The sequence below is a fragment of the Danio rerio genome, chromosome 4 (assembly GCF_052040795.2).
Source record: "Danio rerio strain M-AB ecotype USA chromosome 4, GRCz13ab, whole genome shotgun sequence".
In the NCBI taxonomy this organism is placed as follows: Eukaryota; Metazoa; Chordata; class Actinopteri; order Cypriniformes; family Danionidae; genus Danio; species Danio rerio.
In genome coordinates, this window is record NC_141024.2 from 36,371,478 (window position 1) to 36,394,073 (window position 22,596).

General features: G+C 33.1%; 2 protein-coding genes across 2 annotated transcripts; one reads left to right on the forward strand and one right to left on the reverse strand.

Moving 5' to 3' along the window:
* Nucleotides 1-479: 479 nt before the first annotated feature.
* Nucleotides 480-12,211, forward strand: LOC141381659 (uncharacterized). Its single transcript, XM_088650706.1, has 14 exons — nt 480-711; nt 936-1,060; nt 1,282-1,314; nt 2,946-3,035; nt 3,143-3,214; nt 3,735-3,823; nt 4,317-4,419; nt 4,615-4,720; nt 5,098-5,150; nt 5,941-6,010; nt 6,122-6,181; nt 7,139-7,198; nt 9,833-10,026; nt 11,537-12,211. Exons 1-13 carry the CDS (start codon nt 705-707, stop codon nt 9,874-9,876), a joined length of 912 nt encoding a protein of 303 aa, XP_088506832.1. The 5' UTR covers nt 480-704; the 3' UTR covers nt 9,877-10,026; nt 11,537-12,211.
* Nucleotides 11,720-17,261, reverse strand: LOC100006562 (uncharacterized). Its single transcript, XM_087248546.2, has 5 exons — nt 16,345-17,261; nt 15,580-15,676; nt 15,008-15,118; nt 12,937-13,103; nt 11,720-12,803 (listed from the first exon to the last, which is right to left on the reverse strand). The coding sequence occupies exons 1-5, from the start codon at nt 17,259-17,261 to the stop codon at nt 11,807-11,809; spliced, it is 2,289 nt and encodes a 762-aa protein (XP_087104672.1). The 3' UTR covers nt 11,720-11,806.
* Nucleotides 17,262-22,596: the final 5,335 nt, after the last annotated feature.

Sequence of the window (22,596 nt, forward strand, 5' to 3'; positions counted from 1 at the left end):
TATATTAACCTCAGATCATCATAACTGATTTACTAATATAATTAATATGTAAACCTCAGGTCATCACTTATTTATTAATATGTTAAACTCAGGTCATCTGCACTGATTTATTAATATTATTAATATGTTAACCTCAGGTCATCATCACTGATTTATTAATATAATTAATATGTTAACCTCAGGTCATCATCGCTGATTTATTATTATCATTAATATTTATCTTAGCTCATTATCACTGATTTAGTCATATTATTAATATGTTAACCTCAGGTCATCATTGATTTATTAATATTATTATTATGTTAACCTCAGGTCATCATAACTGATTTACTTATATAATTAATATGTTAACCTCAGGTCATCACTTATTTATTAATATTATTAATATGTTAACCTCAGGTCATCATCGCAAATTTTTTTAACTACATAATAATATTTACCTCAGGTCATCATCACTAATTTATTAAAATCATCAATATGCTAACCTCAGGTCATCATTACTGATTTATTAATATCATTTATTTAGCTTAGGTCATCCTCTCTGATTTATTACTACATATCATTAATATTTACCTCAGGCCATCATCCCTCATTTATTGACACTAATATGTTTCTAATATGTAATAATGACCTTAGAGTGGCTCTATCACTAAACAAACTCTTTCTTTTGTATTTAAAGGAGCTAGAGTGACCAAGAGCACACGATGGAAGGTATTATTTCACTTTATTTTTTGCAATTAAAAAAACTGCGTATTCTTTGCTATTAATTGTTGGAAGGGGTTGCCTCTTTATAAGCTGTTTGAGAATCAACTTGTTTTACACCATATTGATATAAACACACCCTTAATTTGTTTTTCAGATGTGCATTTCTTTGTTAATGAAAACCAATGTGGTAGCAAAATGTGTAATTTATTAATTAATATTTATCTGCATAGATCAGCCATTGAGGTCATTATTTCAAAAAAAGAGACCAACATTTACAATTGGAAGTGTGGGGCCTTACAATATCCAAGTGGACAGTTTGATCACCCTTATGGGGGACAACCAGGTTTCTGATGAGGTAAACGATTATCCTTATAGTGAGCCATGTAAATTTTTACTCTATATTTTTTCCCGTAACCTTTTTCCTGTCTATTTATCTCACCAGTAAAACAAGCCATCATGGCCTATTTCTGTAATTTTGTGTGTTAACCTTTTTACAGAATTGTTTTTTACTATTCTATGAGCTAAAAAAAAGAGCACATTTTATTTATTTCTCACGTTTGTCCTTGAAATATTTAGGTCATGGATTCAATTTGTGATCTCCTTAGCAAGGTAAGTGTAATTTTATGAGCGATATCTTGAAGGCTACACATAGTTACAATAATAATAATAAAAAAAAATAATGGGCAGGGTGACGCAGTGGCACAGTAGGTAGTGCTATTGCCTCACAGCAAGAAAGTCGCTGATTCTAGCCTTGGCAGGGTCAGTTGACGTTTCTGTGTGGCGTTTGCATTTTCTACCTTCGTTTGCATGGGTTTCCTCCGGGTGCTCTGGTTTCCCCCACAAGTCCATGAGAAATGCGGTACAGGTGAATTGGGTAGGCTAAATTGTCCGTAGTGTATGTGTGGATAGATGTTTCAAGGGCTGCAACAAAATTCAATATCAATATATATCGCGCTAGATTTTTTTCAATAACAATGATAAGATTTTTAAACCCATTTCGGGTCTTTCTATATAAATTTGCATACATATGTTTTATTATATTTTTATATGATCTTTTATCTCTCATATGATGTTCAGTTCTTAGCTGTCAAAAAGAGCATGATGTCACTTGGTGATGAAGTACATCACAGACACGCTGCCAGCGCTCAGCAGTTGGTTAAGCTCAGTCACAGACTTTTTTAGCTACAAAATGATTGCCCTGAACACAGATGTAAATAAACAAGCTTCCACAAGTAAGAATGCAGACAAATTATTTGATGAGAGAGGAAATACTAATGCAGTGGTGTCCTAGTGGTTTGGCTTTTTAAGTTTCGATAAACGTGTAGTTTCGTTGCTCTGCAAAATGTGCGGGAGAGTGGTGCCGTCTAGCAGCGGGAACACATTAAATCTGTTTGCCCAATAGAACATACTGAGAGTCAGAAGATGACACATCATAAAAGTTTAGGCCAATCTGTCACCACCACCACCATCCACCTTCCCGACACTGAAAGAGTGAAGAGAACGCAATGAAGCAAACACAGATGGCTATGAGGCGACGTGTAGGATTTTAATTAAACTTTGCTTGCCAACACTTGCATATACTCCTATAAATTACTCTCATATAAACCTATTCTATGTTCAAAACATGTATGAGACTTGTGCATATACATATAAACTTGGTGCATGCATACACCCACAATAACACACGCACATACATAAACTTGATCCTTGCATATAATTGATCCTCGCATAAACACCCAAATTAACACTTGCACACACAAACTCGCTGCATGCTGGTATAGCTCTCGAGCAAACTTACAAAATAAAATTCACAAACATATTCATCGGGAATCTGGTTATTGCAGCCTGATAAAATAGAAAGAATGTGATTAATAGAGGTGTTAAATCTGTTAAATAACTAGCTAAATTGGCCCTAGTGAATTTGTGTGAAAAGGAGTGTATGGTTTTTTACCAGTGTTGGGCTGCAGCTGGAAGGGCATCCACTGTGTAAAAAACATATGCTGAATAAGTTGGCGGTTCATTTCACTGTGGTGACCCCTGATGAATAAAGGGACTAAGCCAAAAAAAAATAATAATAATAACAAAGTAATAAAAATAATAAATATAATAATTAATGATTACATGAACTGCTCTCGTACTATCATTTTTAAACCATATAGTGAGGCTTGCTTGGAATCCTGTTTATTTCTTTAACTCAGCTGCAATGAAAAATAATAATGTGTTTGTTTACTTTAAACTAGGACCGCCCTGGTGTTGTGCACATTAATTGTCACACACTTACTAAGATTTTAGATGGATCCAAAAGAGCAAAGAGCCATTATTTTCTCAAGGTATGTAGCTGTTTTTTTTAGGTAGTAAGTGTTTTTTAAGCTTATTTTAAGGATTCTTATTCTAAAGATGATTGTCATGTTTATTATGTTTTGTTTCTGAATTGCAGAATAACATATTAGAAAAGGCAAAGGAGGTGTTTGGTGTGTATCTTGAAAGAGGCAATCACTGGAGTTTTTTTGTGAGTAAAGAAAGGACAAAACAATTACATTATGAAAAATTAAAACATGTTTAACACAATGTTTAACAAATTAAACATTTTTGTATGTGGATTATATTTCATGTATACTTTCAATATAGTCCCCTTAAGGATCTCTCATTTGAATAGACGTTTACCTTTGCTAGACACAATGTGCAACATAATTTGAGTATATTTATGCCCCACACATTTCTAAACTTTCAAAGCAAAATACCAAAAAAGTCTTTATTACATAATTAAAATTATAAATCAAATATTTGGATATTATTATAAGCTGTATCACATGAATCATATACGGTTGAAGTCAGAATTATTACCCCTCCTTAATTATTACTTTATTATTATTTTAATAATCACTCTGGCATGGCCACTCTGTCATGGCCAGGTGTCACAGTCTTGCAAACATGGACCGTGGAGCATGTCTGGACTGCTTTTTTGATGGCAACAGGTAAATGCTATTGCAATAATTATCTTAATTTAACTTCAAATATGTCTTTTTAAGCATTGCAAACTTGACGGAAGGTGCCTCACCTATTTTAATTCACTTGGAGAGACGGAGTTGCAGTGTCAAGCAATTTCTAAACACTGGAGGTATGAATTCAGTTTTTGAAAGTATTCTTGTGTAAATTTGTGTAATTTTTTTCACGGCTAAATAATACATCTCAATTATTTTATGTTTTTAACCTCAAGAACCATTAATCTATTTATTTAAAGGAAAAAGCTGAAAGTAGCATTTTCAAATTTGAAAATTATTAAGTGAATGTGTCAGAGAGAGAGAGTGAGTCTTTTCTTATGAAGACCAATGTATAGATATTCCATATACAACTTCAGTAACTGATCTGTTCAAACAGGCTTTGAATACTATATTTTTATATATGTAAAACTATGCTGAAGGCTCTCTGCAGTATGGCAGAAATTTGAACAATGTCCGACTGCCCAAAATATGCAGTAGTTGTGTGAGCTCATTGCAACATTTGCTTGCTATTGCAATAAATTCAGCAATTGTGAAATGCTGAAGAGTCTGTCTTATATGGATTCTTGGTGTTAAAAAGCTAGTGACATTTTGTAATTTTTTTGATTACAGTGCATTTGCAGATTCAAGAGGATTAAAAGGAGAGTGGCACCTCAAAACCACAACACACAGTTTGCAAACAGATTCAGTGTCATGTGGTATCCACACACTTGCAGTAAGTCACCAAGCATAGATCATTGCCAATGTGTTTTTATACCTAATATAATTTTTACTTTTCACTGTGAGTAGTCTAACCTTGTATTTGGTTATATCAAAGTGCCAATATCTGTCAGATTTTGTATTTTCTGATAAATATCTTTATTTGTACAGTATCTTGCTTTTACTCTTAAAACATTTGTCTCGCTTCAAGTTTGCCACTGAATTCATGGAGGCTGGTGGCTTGATTACATCATTCCAGTGCCCTGAAATACAACAAGAGAGAATGCGCCTGGCCTCACTTTTGTTTCAATCTTTAGGTACGTGCCTTATTAATGGAAATGTTTTAAATGTGTATAATTATTACATATTTAAAAATTCAGATTCATGGACTTTTACATCTTGCTCACCATTTCGTAGTTCAAAAATTAAAGTAACAGGCCAATATTCAAAATAAACAAATTAAATCTATAAATCAAAGTACATGTGTGCACTGTGAAGTATTTTAAGATGTTTTTGCAGAGGCTGAAAAATTAGCACACTGTTTGGATGTCAGGAAGTCAGAACTGTGGCTCTAGTGAAGCATGAATTGCTCAAAGCTATCCATGAAACCAAAAATTAGGAAAGTGGATCATAATTCTGAAGTTTCATGAAATAAAAAATGTTTTTCTGTGTGTATATATATATATATTTACAGATCGGACCAAAAAATGTGGAATATGTGCAAAAAAGTTCTCAGGAAAAACGAAAGTAAGTGATTACACCAAAAGGCATGAAAACTTCTATTAGGCAAAGATAACAAATTATATATATATATATATATATATATATATATATATATATATATATATATATATATATATATATATATATATATATATATACATACACACACACACATATACACACACAGTTGAAGTCAGAATTATTAGCCCCCCCTTTTTTTTTTTTTTTTTTTTTTCTTCAATTTTGAATATATCCTAAATGATGTTTAACAGAGCAAGGACATTTTCATAGTATGTCTACTATTATTTTTTCTTCTGGTCTTATTTGTTTTACTTCGGCTAGAATAAAAGCAATTGTTTAAAAAACATTTTTGGGATAAAATTATTAGCTCCTTTTAAGCTAATTTTTTTACTGATCGTCTACAGAACAAACCATCATTATACAATAACTTGCCTAATTACCCTAACCTGCCTAGTTCACCTTATTAACCTAATTAAGCCTTTAAATGTTACTTTAAGCTGTATAGAAGTGTCTTCAAAAAATATCTAGTCAAATTTAGTTTTTAAAACTATTATGCTTAGTAATGTTCTGAAACAATTTTCTCTCCATTAAACAGAAATTGGGGAAAAAAACAGGGGTGCTAATAATTCAGGGGGGCTAATAATTCTGTCTTCAACTGTACGTACATACATACATGCATATACATATGTATGTGTATAAGAGAGAGACACAGACAGACTCAAATCTCTTAAGCTCAAGATGTAATCTCATCCTTAATGTATATGCAATTTTTTTTTCTGTTTTGTTTTAACAGATCGCATGTGCCTGTGGGGCTGTGCTGCACGTGGAGTGTGCAGCCACACCCATGTGCTACATATGTCAAGGTACACATAAAACTAGCCTTGTTTCTTTTTGACTGGGTGTTTTTATGCACTAGTAATAATAAGCATATTCGTTGTAGATGTTACAAATGTTCTGTATGACTTTCTATACAGATGACAGCAACCTATTGGACCAAAAGTCTTTGCCCTCACCAGACACTGCAGCATGCTCCGGTAATAATTTTGTTAATGATTAGTAAGAATTCTTGCACTAGTTATGATGGCATTTCATTTACATTATGTCCCACATTGCTTACACCTTACATTAAGGATTTTAGTAAATAACGCTAGTTAATCTGTTTACTAATATTAACAAAAAATGCTCAATATTTGTAAAGCAATTTATTAATGCATTAAAATCCACAGTCGTGCTTGTTAACATGTTAATGTACTGTAAGTAAAGTAAATTTAACAAAGAATGACTAGCTTTGATAATTTACATTAGCAAAGATTAAAAATACTGTAATACATGTAAAGTTAATGTTTGTATGTATATTCAAGAGTTCACACTTAGCTCATGATTTATACATAGCTTGTTTGGTATGCTGTCCCGGGAGAGAGCCCTGAGCTCAAGGGATCCTCGAGCCCAGGGCTCCCCCTTTTTGCAGGGCGAGTGGAAATTGAGCTCAGGTCTATCTCAAACTCCCCCGCTGTTGAGGCCAAGGCGAACTTCCTGAGAGTAAGACATTATAAAAAAAGGTTTAGGCTTGTTTTATCTATAATACAGAGCACATTTGGATGGTGGGAGGAACCGGGGAACTTGGGGTAAACCCACGCGGACACGGGGAGAACATGCAAACTCCACACAGAAATACCAGATGGCTCAGCGAGGACCAAACACCATTGGTATTCTTGCTGTGAGGCAACAGTGCTAGTCACTGGGCCACCGTGCCGCCCATTCTGGATAAAGGAGGAAGAAGGGTAGGAGGGGGGTTTCTTCCAGACGAAGATAGTTGTAGAAAGGAAATGAGGATATATATAGTGATTTGGGATCCTTTGATTGGAGGATCATAATTAGCTAATGTGGACCAGCTGGGTCAATCATGAGCACATGCTCCTCTCGAAATTAGTTTAAAATTAAACTTCACTTAATTAACATGACTAATGGAACTTTATTACTGTTTAAAACAGCTGACCCGGACCAGTTGGTTGAACCCTCTCTATCAGATAAAGGCTCTGCAGTACAAAAGGGTAACTTATTCAAATTCTTGCATTCATTCTGACCTAACTGAATAAATGACAAGTCAGTGTTACTAAAATGCACTCAAAAGCCAAGAAAAACAAGCCCCTAGTTTGGTTGGTCTGTTGTAATTTTTCTCTTACGTACCTGCACCATGTATACAAGCTTAAATTGTCAAACTGTTGCCTAGCTATGCAGTTTCTAACATTTTCTTTAAAGGTGCTGTATGTAAGTTTTTGACTCTTCTAAAGCATAAACATAACATAATATATTTGCGGATATGTTGAAGTCAGATATTCTGCTTTGAAAAATGTGTTATGTGCCGGTACGATGTCTTTGTTTTGGTCATTTTTACCTGCCCAATGCCAGTTTAGCCAATTATATTTCAGAACCCTGGGTTGCCTTGGTGAAAAACAGCATATTTCATTCATTCATTTAGAAAGGCTCTCAAATAATGTGCTCGTGACTGACCTCCGATGAAATGATATGTGGATATGTGGTTTCACATAAGGTGGTTATTATTTGCAAATAATATTAATATTACAAGCATAAACATTAGATGAGCAGGTTACATTGTAACCTCGCTCCTAACAACATGCTACGTGACAAGATTTGTAGTGATAAGCAATTTGGTTGTTTGCACCAGATGAAACACAACAGAAATTTAAATACAGCCATTCAGAAGCACAAAATATGTCCTCACTCACGAAATGGTGAGAATTATAATCTAATTATTACATATTAAACCTCATTAACATTATTAAATGTACATGCTGAATCACTGATATATGTTGGCTTGCACTGAGTCAAAGTTCTAAAGTTCAATTTTAAACTTTATTTTATTTTCAAGATCTGAGGTGAACTATGCTTCTGCTTTCAGTAGTATGGCAATAAATGTCATGTAAAATGGCATTTAGACTCGCATTGTTGGCATTTAAAACTGAAAGCACATGAGCTGTACCTAAGATGCTGACAGTTTGTCCTGTTGTAAAGCTGCAAGAAATAGAAGCTGTTTCTAAAATATTAATTTGAGATGTGGGTTAGAACAAAAAACAACTTTTTAATGTAGAGATTATGCACTCGATCATGTGCCGTTGCTTTTATTTAAAACATGACTTAAGTCAGACTCCCTCCTCAATCTGGCAACCTACACTTTCGTTTGTTTTGATCCAGAAATGTAATACCTACTTCAACCACTGGATGTCAAACTTGCATACTACACCTTTAAACTAATTTTTGAACTAATAAATAAGCTCTTTAAACTGTCTCTACAAGTGTTGGGCAAGCTACTTGAAAAATGTAATGAGCTAAGCTAAAAGCTACTTTGCAAAAGTAGCTTAGCTACATCAACGAATTTTTTTTTTTTCAATTTTAATTTTTAAATCAAAGCAGCTTAAATCCAAGTCATTCATATCTTAGTGATCAATAAAACTATCAATAAATCATGAGGCAGAATTTTTTAGTTCAGTTATTTACTGTTAATAACATACAGTACTAAAAAGAAACAAATCATAGTATTTAAAATAAAGTAGTAATTTATGGCAAAGGGGAATATATAGGAATAAGCATTATATTATACATATTTACAACTATTCATTAAGAATTACACTGCATAATGCAGTATCATTAGTAACTGTCATGAACTAAAAGTAATTACCATAGTATATTTAGTCTTTACTACAGTAAACTATATATGTGTGTGTGTATATATGTATATATCCATTTATGACCATCGTAAAATGTGTAGAAGAAGAATTTGTCATTCTCGACACCATATGGATTTACTTTCATCGGCTAGACACCGGCCTAACAGCCATCACTTATAAGTGATCGTTAAATGTAGCTTGTGTGAATGCTACTGCGCTACTTGCTTAAAATAATAGCTTCGCTAAAGAAAAGCTATTTGATTTAGAAAGTAGCAAAGCTACTGCCCAACACTGGTCTCTACTTAATTGTACATACTATGAAATATAAACACGTACAGTGTGTAGTTTAGCTTGCTGCAGTATGCCATCTAGATAGTGTCAGAAAAGTTTATATTGTTTATAAGTTAGAAATAAGCATTGTTTGCCTAGAAACAGGTGTTGTTCAGGTACTTTCCCACTTTGTAAACATTCTGACATTTTTGAACAGAAGAGACAGTTATATCCATGTTGGAGGCCATAGGAAAACCTATTGCCTGTTGCAGTGAGGAAGAAATGGAGGAAGAAAAGTGTGATTCCTATGAAGAAAGACACAGGCAAGACAAGGGAGTGCAGGAAAAAGAAGGGAAAGTCTACAAAGTGTTAGGAAGGCTTACTGCACAAGGGAAGACCTACGAGGTAGATGAGGAAGAGTTAAGGCGGAGAGTGAAGGGGGAAAACATGTCCACAAACATGTTTCGAATGCTAATAAGGGTTTGTATTGCATACATTCAAATATAAAAGCAGTAAGGTAGTGGCAATTTAAAATAGTTTAAAGCCTGCCATTTAATAACAGTAAATATCTTCAGTGTTTTAAAGTGCAGGATGTCATACCAGATTATTAGTGAAAGCAAATCATATACATTTAGGCTCACATGGCTATCAACAGAACACATGCATGACATTTAAAAAGCCCTGCTCATATACTTTACATCTGTGACACTATACTTTATTTATATATAGGTCGGAAGAAAAGATGTTCCAACCAATGTGCTGGAGCAGCCTAGAAAGGCAAAAACTAAGGTATCCATATTCAGCACTCTGACGGAGGGAGAGGCAAAGGATCTTGCCCAGGGTTTTGGAATGGCACTGGCCAAATACGTCCCAAAAGAAAAACTTCTTTCTGGGATCCCCGAGGAAAACATACCAGCAACATTGTAAGTGTGTCTCTGTAAACCTGCTCTGTCTTAGGTTTCATGTCTTATAACACAGTATATTGGTTGCTGCATCGTTATTTAACCATTTAAAGGTGCAGTAGGTGATTGTCTTCAGAAACATGTTTTGTTGTGCTGGTTAAAAATTTCTTTACTGTCCAATAGTAGTGATTAAAGTAAATGATCTAAATGTATTTTTATATTTTGAGTAAGGCATGAGACTAAAAATGTTCATCTAATTAAATAGTTTCGGGCCGACATTTCGCATAATGCTGATAAGTAGCTCAAACTGTCTGACAACAGATGCAGTTTTGAACTACTGCACAGCCGTTTATACGCAGATCTGCTTTGTGATTTGTGCATACACACGCTGTGCGTTTGTGTGAGAGAATGAGCAGGAGCGGTAAACACATGCTAAATCAAAACTTTTTAAAATCCTGAATTAATATTGAAGTGAGGATGACACATAGATGAAGTATTTCTGTTAGACAAGTAATGTTCTGTTTTAAAACTATTTTAGTCACACTAAGTTGATGTAGATATTGTTGTTATGAATGGGTTATGTGCACAGATGTGTTGTTCAGTCACTGAAATCTTTTGGCGATAGATTAATGTGACTATTTTCAATGTTATACTTTCCTTAAATCTGCATTTATTAAGCAGATTTTAACTTAGTTTAATAAAAAATTAGTAAATAGTGCTATTCTGCCTAGCCTGCTTTGCTGAGGCGAAGTTGGTTTTATATTCACGGTTCATTTTTGAACAATGACAGCCGGTGATGCACTCATGATATTGTTCACAATGCTACTCTGAATATTCGGTCTGGAATAGCATGCGAGTATGCCTTAGTTATAAGTGTAATTCCTGCACGCCACCGGCTAAGCACTAGTCGCTGAGTGAGGGTTCTGCTGTCATCTTTATGGTGCGCAGACTCATGTTTCAGGAGGCCTGGCTTTGGACGGCAAAATCTTCAGAGATTTATGCTAGCAGGTTAGCATTCTGTCAGATCACCCACTGCACCTTAAAACATAAAGTTAAAGGTGATATTAGTGATTATATATAGTAATATATATATATATTAGTCTTATTTTTTTTTTAATCTAAAAACAAGCAATAGATATTTTGTTCAGTCTGACTTTAACTCTTTAAAACCTAATGAATTCTTTAAATCTGTTTAAAGCTGAAAATTAAAATACATTTTAAGGATTGAGCATCTACATTTTTGTTTTGTGTAAGACCATTTCAGATTTACTAACCATGTCCAGCAGCACAAACTCTTTTGTCATGGAAAAGCAGCACTTTTTGGAGATGTAATAGTGTTTTATTAAATTTAATGTGTAATATTAACATAGTACAAACTATCCAGCCTGTTGTCTAGTCCCTTTATCACGGTCAATTAATCAGCAAGAAAATTTAAATTTAGCATCTTTTGTAATTTTGTATAACAGGCAACTCGTGAATGCAACCATATACAGTATGTTAGTCAAGTAACATTATTGTTTGTTGTTTTCAGGAGGAGCATTGAACAAATGAAGATAAATATGCAAAACCTGGGCCCTGAATCATCCTTTGATTTGGCAACCCATTGCTTTGGACCTCTCGCAGTTGACGTTTTGTTTTCCTTTTTAGAAGACTGCCTGAAATAAGCTTGCACAACTAAGGTGGTAAACAAAAACAACACACAGATTATGTTTTTACAATTATAATTTTATTTCATTTTTGACAGTTTTTCTATTGTAAATGTGATTTACTATACTGATATACTGTACAAAATAAGTTTGATTTAAAAAAAAAATCGTTTGTTTTCTTTGCGTTTTCTTCTTGGTTTAACAGGAAAACTGATATCTGGTTTGGTTTCTGAGTGTGTGTGTCCATCTGTTTTTCTTTTTCTGTTTGCAAACAGTGGGTGTATTTTACGCGACTTGTCCGCATCACACTGTCTAACAAATTCATTGTTCATAGTTTGCTCCTTTGTTTGTACTTCCAGATCATTCACTTTTTGTGCGATATCCTCTGGAATGTTGTCCCACGTTTGTATAATCCTCAGTACATTTTCAAGTTTCCTAATAGTACAAAGCCTGTCTTCATCTGCACTTTTTTTCTCAATGTCATTTTGTATTGGCACTATTGAATTGTTTGTAGCATTATTGGACTTTGTCTCAGTCACCTCATTAAAGAGTTTCTTTGCAAGCAGTAGACAAGAACATTTTTTGTGGTATGAGAAAGTACAACAGTCACATATACCTCTCACAATACATGGTTTTGATGCAGCTCTTCCAAATAAGCTTTCAACTGCTATTGTTTTTTCAGGCTTTGCAGAAATGCTATACTTATTTGTTAGCATCAAGTTATTGGTATGGGCTTGCAGTTGTGTGTCCATGTCTGGAAAAGTAACATGATCACCACAAGAAAGAAGGCTTAATAAAAAGAGGTGCTTGCACACATGTACCCTAGAGCCAGATACACAACTGCAGAACTGTTCTGCAGGACACACAGTGTAAACAGCATGTGAATTGTTCTCAGATGGAACATTGTACATGTATGTTTCTGTTGAAGCTATGGTAATTTTCATGGCCCATCCATTCTCCAGCATCCTTTCTGCAGATTTCTTTATTTCTTCTGTTTTGCATTGTAGAGGGTTATTGACCCTTCCAACAGACTGCAAATCCTGTATCGTATTGAAGTAATTGTCTGTCTTGTTCAGAAGCACATCGATCAGATGATCCAATCTACGATTTCGGATGCCACAGAGAAATTGGTATTTTAAACGGTGGAAGAAACTGTAAAGCAGAAAAACATGTAAGAATAAGGTGCAATGACTACTACAATGTACACTTAAACAGGTAAATTATCTAGCTTTCAGATTATCCATAAATCTATTATGAAATGAACATGGATACAAATGATATATACCGTTCTATCAGATTGTTTGTGTCAGAATCTCCATGTTTATAGCATCTTCCAAAGTTTGACCAGAGATGACCAATTGTCTCCCAGTGGTTCTTGAAGTACTTGCAGACATTTTTGAAGTTTCTAAACTGGCAGTGAAACATCTCAGCCTTTTCCTTAAATTCTTGTGCCTGTAAAAATTGACAAGGAAAATCATCTTTCATGTTAGCATAAGAACTGCTGGAGATTTTTAGGTATTTTAAGTAATCCTTCACACAGACATACCCCAGTGTGTGCAGTAAGTCTACTGAGAGAGAATCTGTAATGTTCTTATACTGTCTGAAACACTGTGGGTCTATGATTAAATAAACTAATATAACAATACTATTTGCAGTAACTAAAACAGACCAAACAAACAATCCATGTTTATAACTAAAAAGAAAAGTTGCAAAATTAACAAATTATAAAAGACATCACAATTTTACATTAAATCTAGTTATAAATTTAATTAATGCCTTTTGGACTATGTAAGATCTTTGATCTGAAATGTTATTCAGAACAGAATTAAAAATATATCCTTATTTAAAATAAAACATTTAGCTCATTCTGTAAAGTGTATTTTAAATTGACCTAAAAGGGTATCAATTATTAATTGATAAGGTTAATATAAACTGAATGCTTACAAATGTGTGTGAATATGTAAAGTTGATTATGAAACTCTGCACACTTAGCCTACTATATATCTGAAAACAGTTTATAAGCAGCATAAATTCATATTTGAAGGAGAGTTCTGTGTGAGTGAGAAGAGGCCAGATGCAAGTGTTATCTTAAGATTTGTCTTAAAATTAGCATTTTTCAAAGGCTCCTGTGTTTAGGTTCTGTAATTTTACTTTTATGGTAAAGTATGATTTTATTTCATTGCCTTTAAAGTGAAATAACAGAATAAACATTAAAGGCTGGAAAATGCCAATTTTAGAAAAATAAGACAGTACTTAGAGCAGGGGTCTCAAATTGACGGGGGGCCATATCAGTGACTGACAATTCATAGGAGGGCCGTTTTAAAATTCAAGCACAAGAAAAAATGGAAACCTGACATATTTGATGCACTCAGACATTCTTCCCCATAGTATCAAAGCTCCCTTTGTTTGTTGTTCATATTGAAGGGGTTGTTTAAATTGCTATGAAAATACTACAATTTAATAATAGGCATAATAAAATAATAATTATGCCCCAATCAATTGTTGCTTAGCCAAAAGTGTAATAGATAGCGTAAGACAGCAGAATGCAGTTTAGGTAACTTTATTGACTTTACTAGCAACTGTTCTTCTCAATATCATTCTTTTTGGTAAAACTAAAACTAGAGGGGATAAGGATGTACTGTACATATTCACATTTACTTTAACATGTTTTATACAGCCAACAGTAAACGTTTACTAATGCACATTTATCCAAATCTTAATATGTATGAGAAAAATCTATTCATGAGACCATTTGAATTGAGTATTAGCAAAACTATTATATTTACACCACCATCATAATGTGTAAGCCATAAAAATATATTTGTACAACAAAATACAGGGGGTATAAAACTGATTATAATCAAATGACCCTTGAATATTTACAAAAATAAAGCGCTTACGGACATACATTTAAGTGTATAAATCAGCCCCTGAAATTTGCATGTGTTACTTTTGATCGCACATTGAGAGAAATTGCCAGTAACTCGGATATAAAGTACTTTAAATGTCCAGTAGGTGGGGAGTCAAAACTAGAAGTGTTTATGCGATAGCACAACGATAGCGATTCAAAAGTATATGTTTTGATGGGCCGAATATCGTTATATTTTTGTCGTCAGTTGTGGGCCGGATAGAGGAGGAGACAGGGCTGCTATTGGCTCGCGTTCTGGCAGTTTGAGACCTATGACTTAGAGGCTTTTGCATCTGAACTCTTCATACTGTATGTGGGTTACCATTTTATATTAGCTGTCATTAACATTATTTTTTCACATATTAAAAATGCATGTTACAAGCTTGTTACAAAAGTAGAAAGACACATTAGAACATTCAATTGTACTATAAAACAAATAGCAACACACCGTTGAACAGCATTTCATCTCTGACATAAACTGCATGATGTGCGCTCTTGAATCTGCCTTTTCAGGTCCACTCACACCAGATTCAGATTTTGACAGCCAACGAGTTACTGCCTGTGTGTAATAAATGGTGGGAAAACGTAAAGCAATATATTTAATATGGTGAGAACTTCCATGACACATTTGGCATTATTAGGATCAAGTATTATAAGCTTCAAGTTAAGGGGTACTCAAATCAAAGTAAAAACAATATATGTTATTGCTATAGCTCAGCAAAAGTTTGAACTTTTTTTTTTGCTTAAAAAGTGCATTGATGACTGACATGAACCCACAATGAGATTTATACCCAGATAATGTCAAGTAATATTATAGCATGTTCTATGACATCATGTTGCAATATGAAATAAGCTTAAGTTCTATCCACTGATTCATTAGCAACTGAAGGTAAACAAATGTGACTGGTAATACTGTTAGAGATATACATAAAAATTATGTTAATATGACAGTTGATAAAAACAGAATATAAATCTATAAAAGGAGGAAAAACCAAAGCAGTTTCCTAACTTAGTACTTACTTGCGTTACATGGTACCAACAAAGGAGAATGTCTGACTCGTTGAACACCTTTTGAATAGCATTGATTTCAGCCTGGTCTTTATCAACCATAAAACACCTAAAAAAAATAATATAAGCTTCAATATAAGAATACAAGAAAGAGAATACAAACACAACATATTACAAATGTTTGCTCTCAAAAGAAAGCATTTTGTTGTTTACTGTTATTTACCTTCTCTAGAAAAAAAAACAATTTGTGCATGAAATCAACATCTAGCAAGTACCAATGTTGACCTGAATTTGTTAAAGCTTTGATGATATATAGCATTGCATCCAATTTGGTATCCTTTGAGGCATTTACGGTTGTAAGTCTGTGCTGAATAAATTCACAGGGATCTAAATATTTTCCTAAAGAATGGACTGTTATATTGGTCTCTTTTCAGTTTCCTTTAAAGTGTTCCTCTGTAGACCTCTGCTCTTCAGGTCTGATTTATTCTTTCATGAAAATCAGAGTAACCATCTTCTAAGAGTAAAAAAATATATACAATAGAAATCAACAGTGCTCCACAGCTATGCGGTTACATTATTCAAAGTATCTTTCTTTTTGATCAGGAGAGCAAAGAAACTTATTCCGGTTTGGAAAAACTTAAGGGTGTGAAAATGATCCCTTTAAGATATTGTGTATACCCAAAATATTGTTGAATGTTTTTTTGTCCAGTTAAATAATCTAACGAAGAATGATTAACTAATCATTTTAATTTACATTTACTTATTTGTTTGTATTACCTTGGAGGTACAGAAAATGTTGGTTTCAGCTTTTCCAGTGCCAGTTGAAGTGTGTCCTGCTTTTCATTTCCCAAGATGATATAGGCAACAGGAATTCCATGACCATGACTGTCTCTGACAACTAATGTAAATAAAGGAAAGCCATACTGGTTGACACCATATGTTGCATCCATAAAAATGATATCCCTTCCATATTCTTGAAGATTTTCTTTCATGGATGGTGTTTGCAGAACTATGACAAGATCTGTTTGAGGACTATAAGGCTGATAAAAAACAACCAAATTTTTAAAAGGGCCCTCCAGAAGACGTGAGGTACTAGTGGCATCATCTTTGTGTTGCTGATGTTTTCGCATCATACATGTACGAATATTTTCAATGTCTTTAGGGGTTACAAAATATGCTCGGTTGTTGAGATCAGTATGTCCTTGTTCTTTTGACCACTCATGTGATTTTAGGAGAATTGTATCTGGTTTAACACCAAGAGATATTAAATCCTGAATATGTTTAACCAGCTCTTGGCTAATGTTTTCTGAGTGACCCTCAAAAGAACTTAAAGGGTCATGTCCTGAATGAATGTTGTACAGCCTTTCAACTATAACCAGTTTGTTGAGCCAGTCTGTCCTTTTTTTGAAAGAAACATATGCCTTGCATCCTTTAGCACGTCTACTTCGTTGTGTGCATGCTCCAGAGCGTTTGCATGAAAACAAGAAATATCCATTTCTTTGATTTTGCAGACTTGCAGAATTCACAGTCCTGAAGTTGGCATCTTTTGAGGCATTTATGGTTGTAAGTCTTTGCTGAATAAATTCACAGGGATCCAAATCTTTTTCTAAAACATGGACTGTTATATTGGTCTCTTTTCTGTTTCCTTTGAAGTGCTCCTCTTTGTAGACTGCTTCTCTTATAATTTCTTCCATATCTGATGTCAAATCTAAAAATCAAAAAGATACAAACAAATAAACAAAAAACATCAATAATAAAAAGTAAAAATCCACAATATTAATAAGACTTGTATTATTAAATTAGGGCAGATGACCTGAGGTTAACATACTACTACTAATAATAATTCAGCGAAGTTGACCTGAGGTAAACATATTAATCATATTATTAAATCCGCGATGATGACCTGAGGTAAACATATTAATGATTTTCATAAATCAGCGCTGATGACCTGATGTAAACATTTTATTGATGTTAATAAATCCTCAATGATGACCTGTGGTTAACGTAATAATGATATTAATAAATCAGTGATGATGACCTGAGGTAAAAAGATTTATGATATTAATAAATCAGTGATGATGACCTGAGGTAAAAAGATTTATGATATTAATAAATCAGTGATGATGACCTGAGGTTAACATATTAATGATATTAATAAATAAGTGATGATGACCTGAGGTTAACATTTTAATGATATAAATAAATCAGCGATGATGAACCGAGGTTAACATATTAATGTTATTAATAAATCAGCGATCATGACCTGAGGTTAACATATTAATAATATGAATAAATTAGTGATGATGACCTGAGGTAAATATTAATGCTATTAATAAATCAGTGATGATGACCTGAGGTTAACATATTTGAAATAATAATAAGTCAGTGCTGTTGACTCGAGTTTAACATATTAATGATATTATTAAATCAGTGATGATGACCTGAGGTAAACATATTAATGATATTAATAAATCAGCGATGATGACCTGTGGTTAACATACTAATGATATTAATAAATCAGCGATGATGACCTGAGGTTAATAAATCAGTCATGATGACCTGAGGATAACATATTAATGAAATTAATAAATCAGCGATGATGACCTGAGGTTAATAAATCAGTGATGATGACCTGAGGATAACATATTAATAAAATTAATAAATCAGTGATGATGACCTGAGGTAAATATTAATGATATTAATAAATCAGTTCTGATGACCTGAGGTTAACGTAATAACAATATTAATAAATCAGTTCTGATGACCTGAGGATAACATATTTATTATATTAATTAATCAGTGATGATGACCTGAGGTTAACATATTAATAAATTAATGATAACATGTTAATAAATCTGTGATGATGACCTGAGGTTAACATATTTATCATATAATTAAATCAGTGATGATGACCTGAGGTTAACATATTAATAAATCAGCGATGATGACCTGAGGTTAACATATTAATAAATCAATGATAACATATTAATAAATCAGTAATGATGACCTGAGGATAACATATTAATGAAATTAATGAATCAGTGACTATGACCTGAGGTAAATATTAATGATATTAATAAATCAATGATGATGACCTGAGGTTAACGTATCATTGATATTAATAAATCAGTTCTGATGACCTGAGGTTAACATATTAATGTAAATAAATCAATGATGACCTGCGGTTAACGTAATAACAATATTAATAAATCAGAGACGATGACCTGAGGTTAACATATTAATAAATTAATGATAACATGTTAATAAATCTGTGATGATGACCTGAGGTTAACATAATAATAAATCAATGATAACATATTAATAAATCTCTGATGATGACCTGAGGTTAACATATTTATCATATTAATAAATCAGTGATGATGACCTGATTTTAACATATTAATAAATCAATGATAACATATTAATAAATCAGCGATGATGACCTGAGGTTAACATATTTATCATATTAATAAATCAGTGATGATGACCTGAGGTTAACATATTAATAAATCAATGATAACATATTAATAAATCAGCGATAATGACCTGAGGTTAACATATTAATAAATCAATGATAACATATTAATAAATCAGTGATATTGATGATGGCCTGGGGTTAACATATTAACAATCAATGATTACATATTAATAAATCAGCAAGGATGACCTGAGGTTAACATATTTATTATATTAATAAATCTGTGATGATGACCTGATGTTAACATATTAATAAATCAATGATAACATATTAATAATTCTGAGATGATGATCTGAGGTTACCATATTTATTATATTAATAAATCAGCGATGATGACCTGAGGTTAACATATTAATAATATTAATAAATCAGTGCAGATGACCTGAGTTTAACATATTAATGATATTAATAAATCAGCGATGATGACCTGAGGTTAACATATTAATAAATAAGTGATGACCTGAGGTTTACATATTAATTATATTAGTAAATCAGTTATGATGATCTGAGGTTAACATATTAATTATATTAGTAAATCAGTTATGATGATCTGAGGTTAACATATTAATAATATTAATAAATCAATGATGACCTGAGGTTAACATATTAATAATATGAATAAATCAATGATGATGAGCTAAGGTAAATATTAATGATAATAATAAATCAGCGATGATGACCTGAGGTTAACATATTCATTATATTAATAAATCAGTGATGATGACCTGAGGTTAACATATTAATAATATTAATAAATCAGTGCAGATGACCTGAGTTTAACATATTAATGATATTAATAAATCAGCGATGATGACCTGAGGTTAACATATTAATAAATAAGTGGTGACCTGAGGTTTACATATTAATTATATTAGTAAATCAGTTATGATGATCTGAGGTTAACATATTAATTATATTAGTAAATCAGTTATGATGATCTGAGGTTAACATATTAATAATATTAATAAATCAATGATGACCTGAGGTTAATATTATTAATAATATGAATAAATCAGTGATGAAGACCTGAGGTTAACATATTAATTATTTTATTAAATCAGTGATGATGACCTGAGGTTAACATATTAATTATATTAATAAATCAGTGATGATGACCTGAGGTTAACACATTGATAATATTAATAAATAAGTGCAGATGACCTGAGTTTAACATATTAATGATATTAATAAATCAGTGATGATGACCTGAGGTTAACATATTGATAATATTAATAAATAAGTGATGATGACCAGAGGTTAACGTATTAATGATTTTAATAAATAAGTGATGATGTCCTAAGCTTAACATATTAATAATATTAATAAATAAGTGATGATGACCTGAGGTTAACATATTAATAATATGAATAAATCAGCTAAGGTAAATATTAATGATATTAATAAATCAGAAATGATGACCTGAGGTTAACATATTAATTATATTAATAAATCAGTGATGATGACCTGAGGTTAACATATTAATTTTATTAATAATCAACTATGATGACCTGAGGTTAACATATTAACGATAATAATAAATCACTGATAATGACTTGAGCTAAACATATATATAATAATAAATCAGTTATGATGATCTGAGGTTAATATATTAATTATATTAATAAATCAGTGATGATGACCTAATGTTAACATATTAATTACATTAATAAATCAGTAATGATGACCTGAGGTTAACATATTAATCAGTGATAACATATTAATAAATCAGTGATGATGACCTGAGGTTAACATATTAATTATATTAATAAATCAGCAACGATGACCTGAGGTTAACATATTAATTATATTAATAAATCAGCGATGATGATCTGAGGTAAACATATTAATTATATTAATAAATCAGCAATTAAGTCCTGAGGTTAACATATTAATAAATCAGCGATTATGACCAAAGTCAACATATTTAACAGAATAAATAATCAGATTAAATAAATTTACCGTCTCAAATAACCTGTCTTGTGTTTAAACTAGTGCTGTGTTGGTTCACCTTTCTGGCGTTTGTCTTTAAATGAAATTGACATAATACATGCTAAAAACTGAATTATTAGACAAAAATATGATCGCTAAATTAGCAAGAGACAAGTTTAGTCACGTTTAATAGCTAGATTTAAATTCAAAACAATATTGTTAGCTTGTTTTAATTGAAGCCAGAAAGTAAATCGCAGTAACGGTAGAGCAGCACGTCAATCTAACGTTAGGTAGGGACGGCTAATAGGCTAACTTAATGCAAACTAAAGTTAAATGTTGCTCGTTTGCTTCGCTAGAAAAAAAGGGCAAATCCATAAACACATATGAATTTTACAATCATTACTGCTTCTGTAAACTTATAGAAGAAACCCGGTAATCTTACCTCTTCACGTGTCCTCTTCACAGGTGGAAATGGCAGTTGAGTTGCGTGTGCGTGGGTGTGTGTGGGTGTTTTCTTCTTTTTTGAATTTGCGATTTTGGCGGACTCTGCAGGGCGGCACATAATGATGACGTAATAACGTTTGATTGGCTGATAGAGATGTTGTCCCTGGGTTATCATAAATTATGTTGGTCTCAGGACAACTAGCACTTGGCAAAATCAGGACGAGCGTTTTTTTATGCCTGTATTTTAAAAGTTATGTGCATCATGACGTTTCCATCAATCAATTGTTTTTTAATGCTCATAGCCCATCCAAAATAAACATAAAAATAGGTGGCTGGAGGCAAATCAATGCCAATATTAATCGAGCGCAGCGGTAATGTTTACAAGTGAGGAAAAGTTAAACACAAGCAGATTACAGGCATACACACGAGGAAATCACAGCTCGCACTGTATCTTTTCTGTGCACACGATTGACGTTCTCACGAGTGAGGTCATGCTTACAGCGTGTGCGCACAATCTTTTCTCTCTGCTCGCTCACTGGTTCTTCTCTCTACTCGCACAAAACTTTTTGGGATTTTTGTCAGTCCTGGGGCGGGACTTGGTTTACTTGTTATCTCTAACGCTATTGGTTACTCTACCTCTCCGGAAGTTAGCCGAATGGTATGGTATGGATTAGGGTTGGGCCGATAGACGATGCCATCGTCCATCGCCGATGGCCAATAGACAACACAGTGCTGAGCCGGCATCGTCGATCCTCCGCCCCGCCCTCGTCGCAAACGCGCCCGCAAAAAATAGACACTCACGCTCCATTTAGATTAATAGGTCTTAGAGTTAAACTGCCATTTTAGAATGAAAATGATCCACTCATTTAATATGCTCCTCTTAGCTTCAGGCAGAGAGCAGTGGACGTTGGACAGTTTATCAACGGTGTACCACTGAATCGCATCTCTCTATAGTTGTTAAATGTGATATTCAGACATCCCAAGTCTCCAAGAAATTCCAAGAGTCTCTATGCATTTGCGTGACTCATAATGCCTGCAAACGAGTGAAAATCACGCGTCTCCCTAACGGTCCTCAAATAAGTTGTGCACCATTCTCACCCCCGGATCCCTCCTCGCTCTTCAGACAAGTCACACACTGTATGCATGTATTTCATAAACACAGATTTCTTTACGATTTA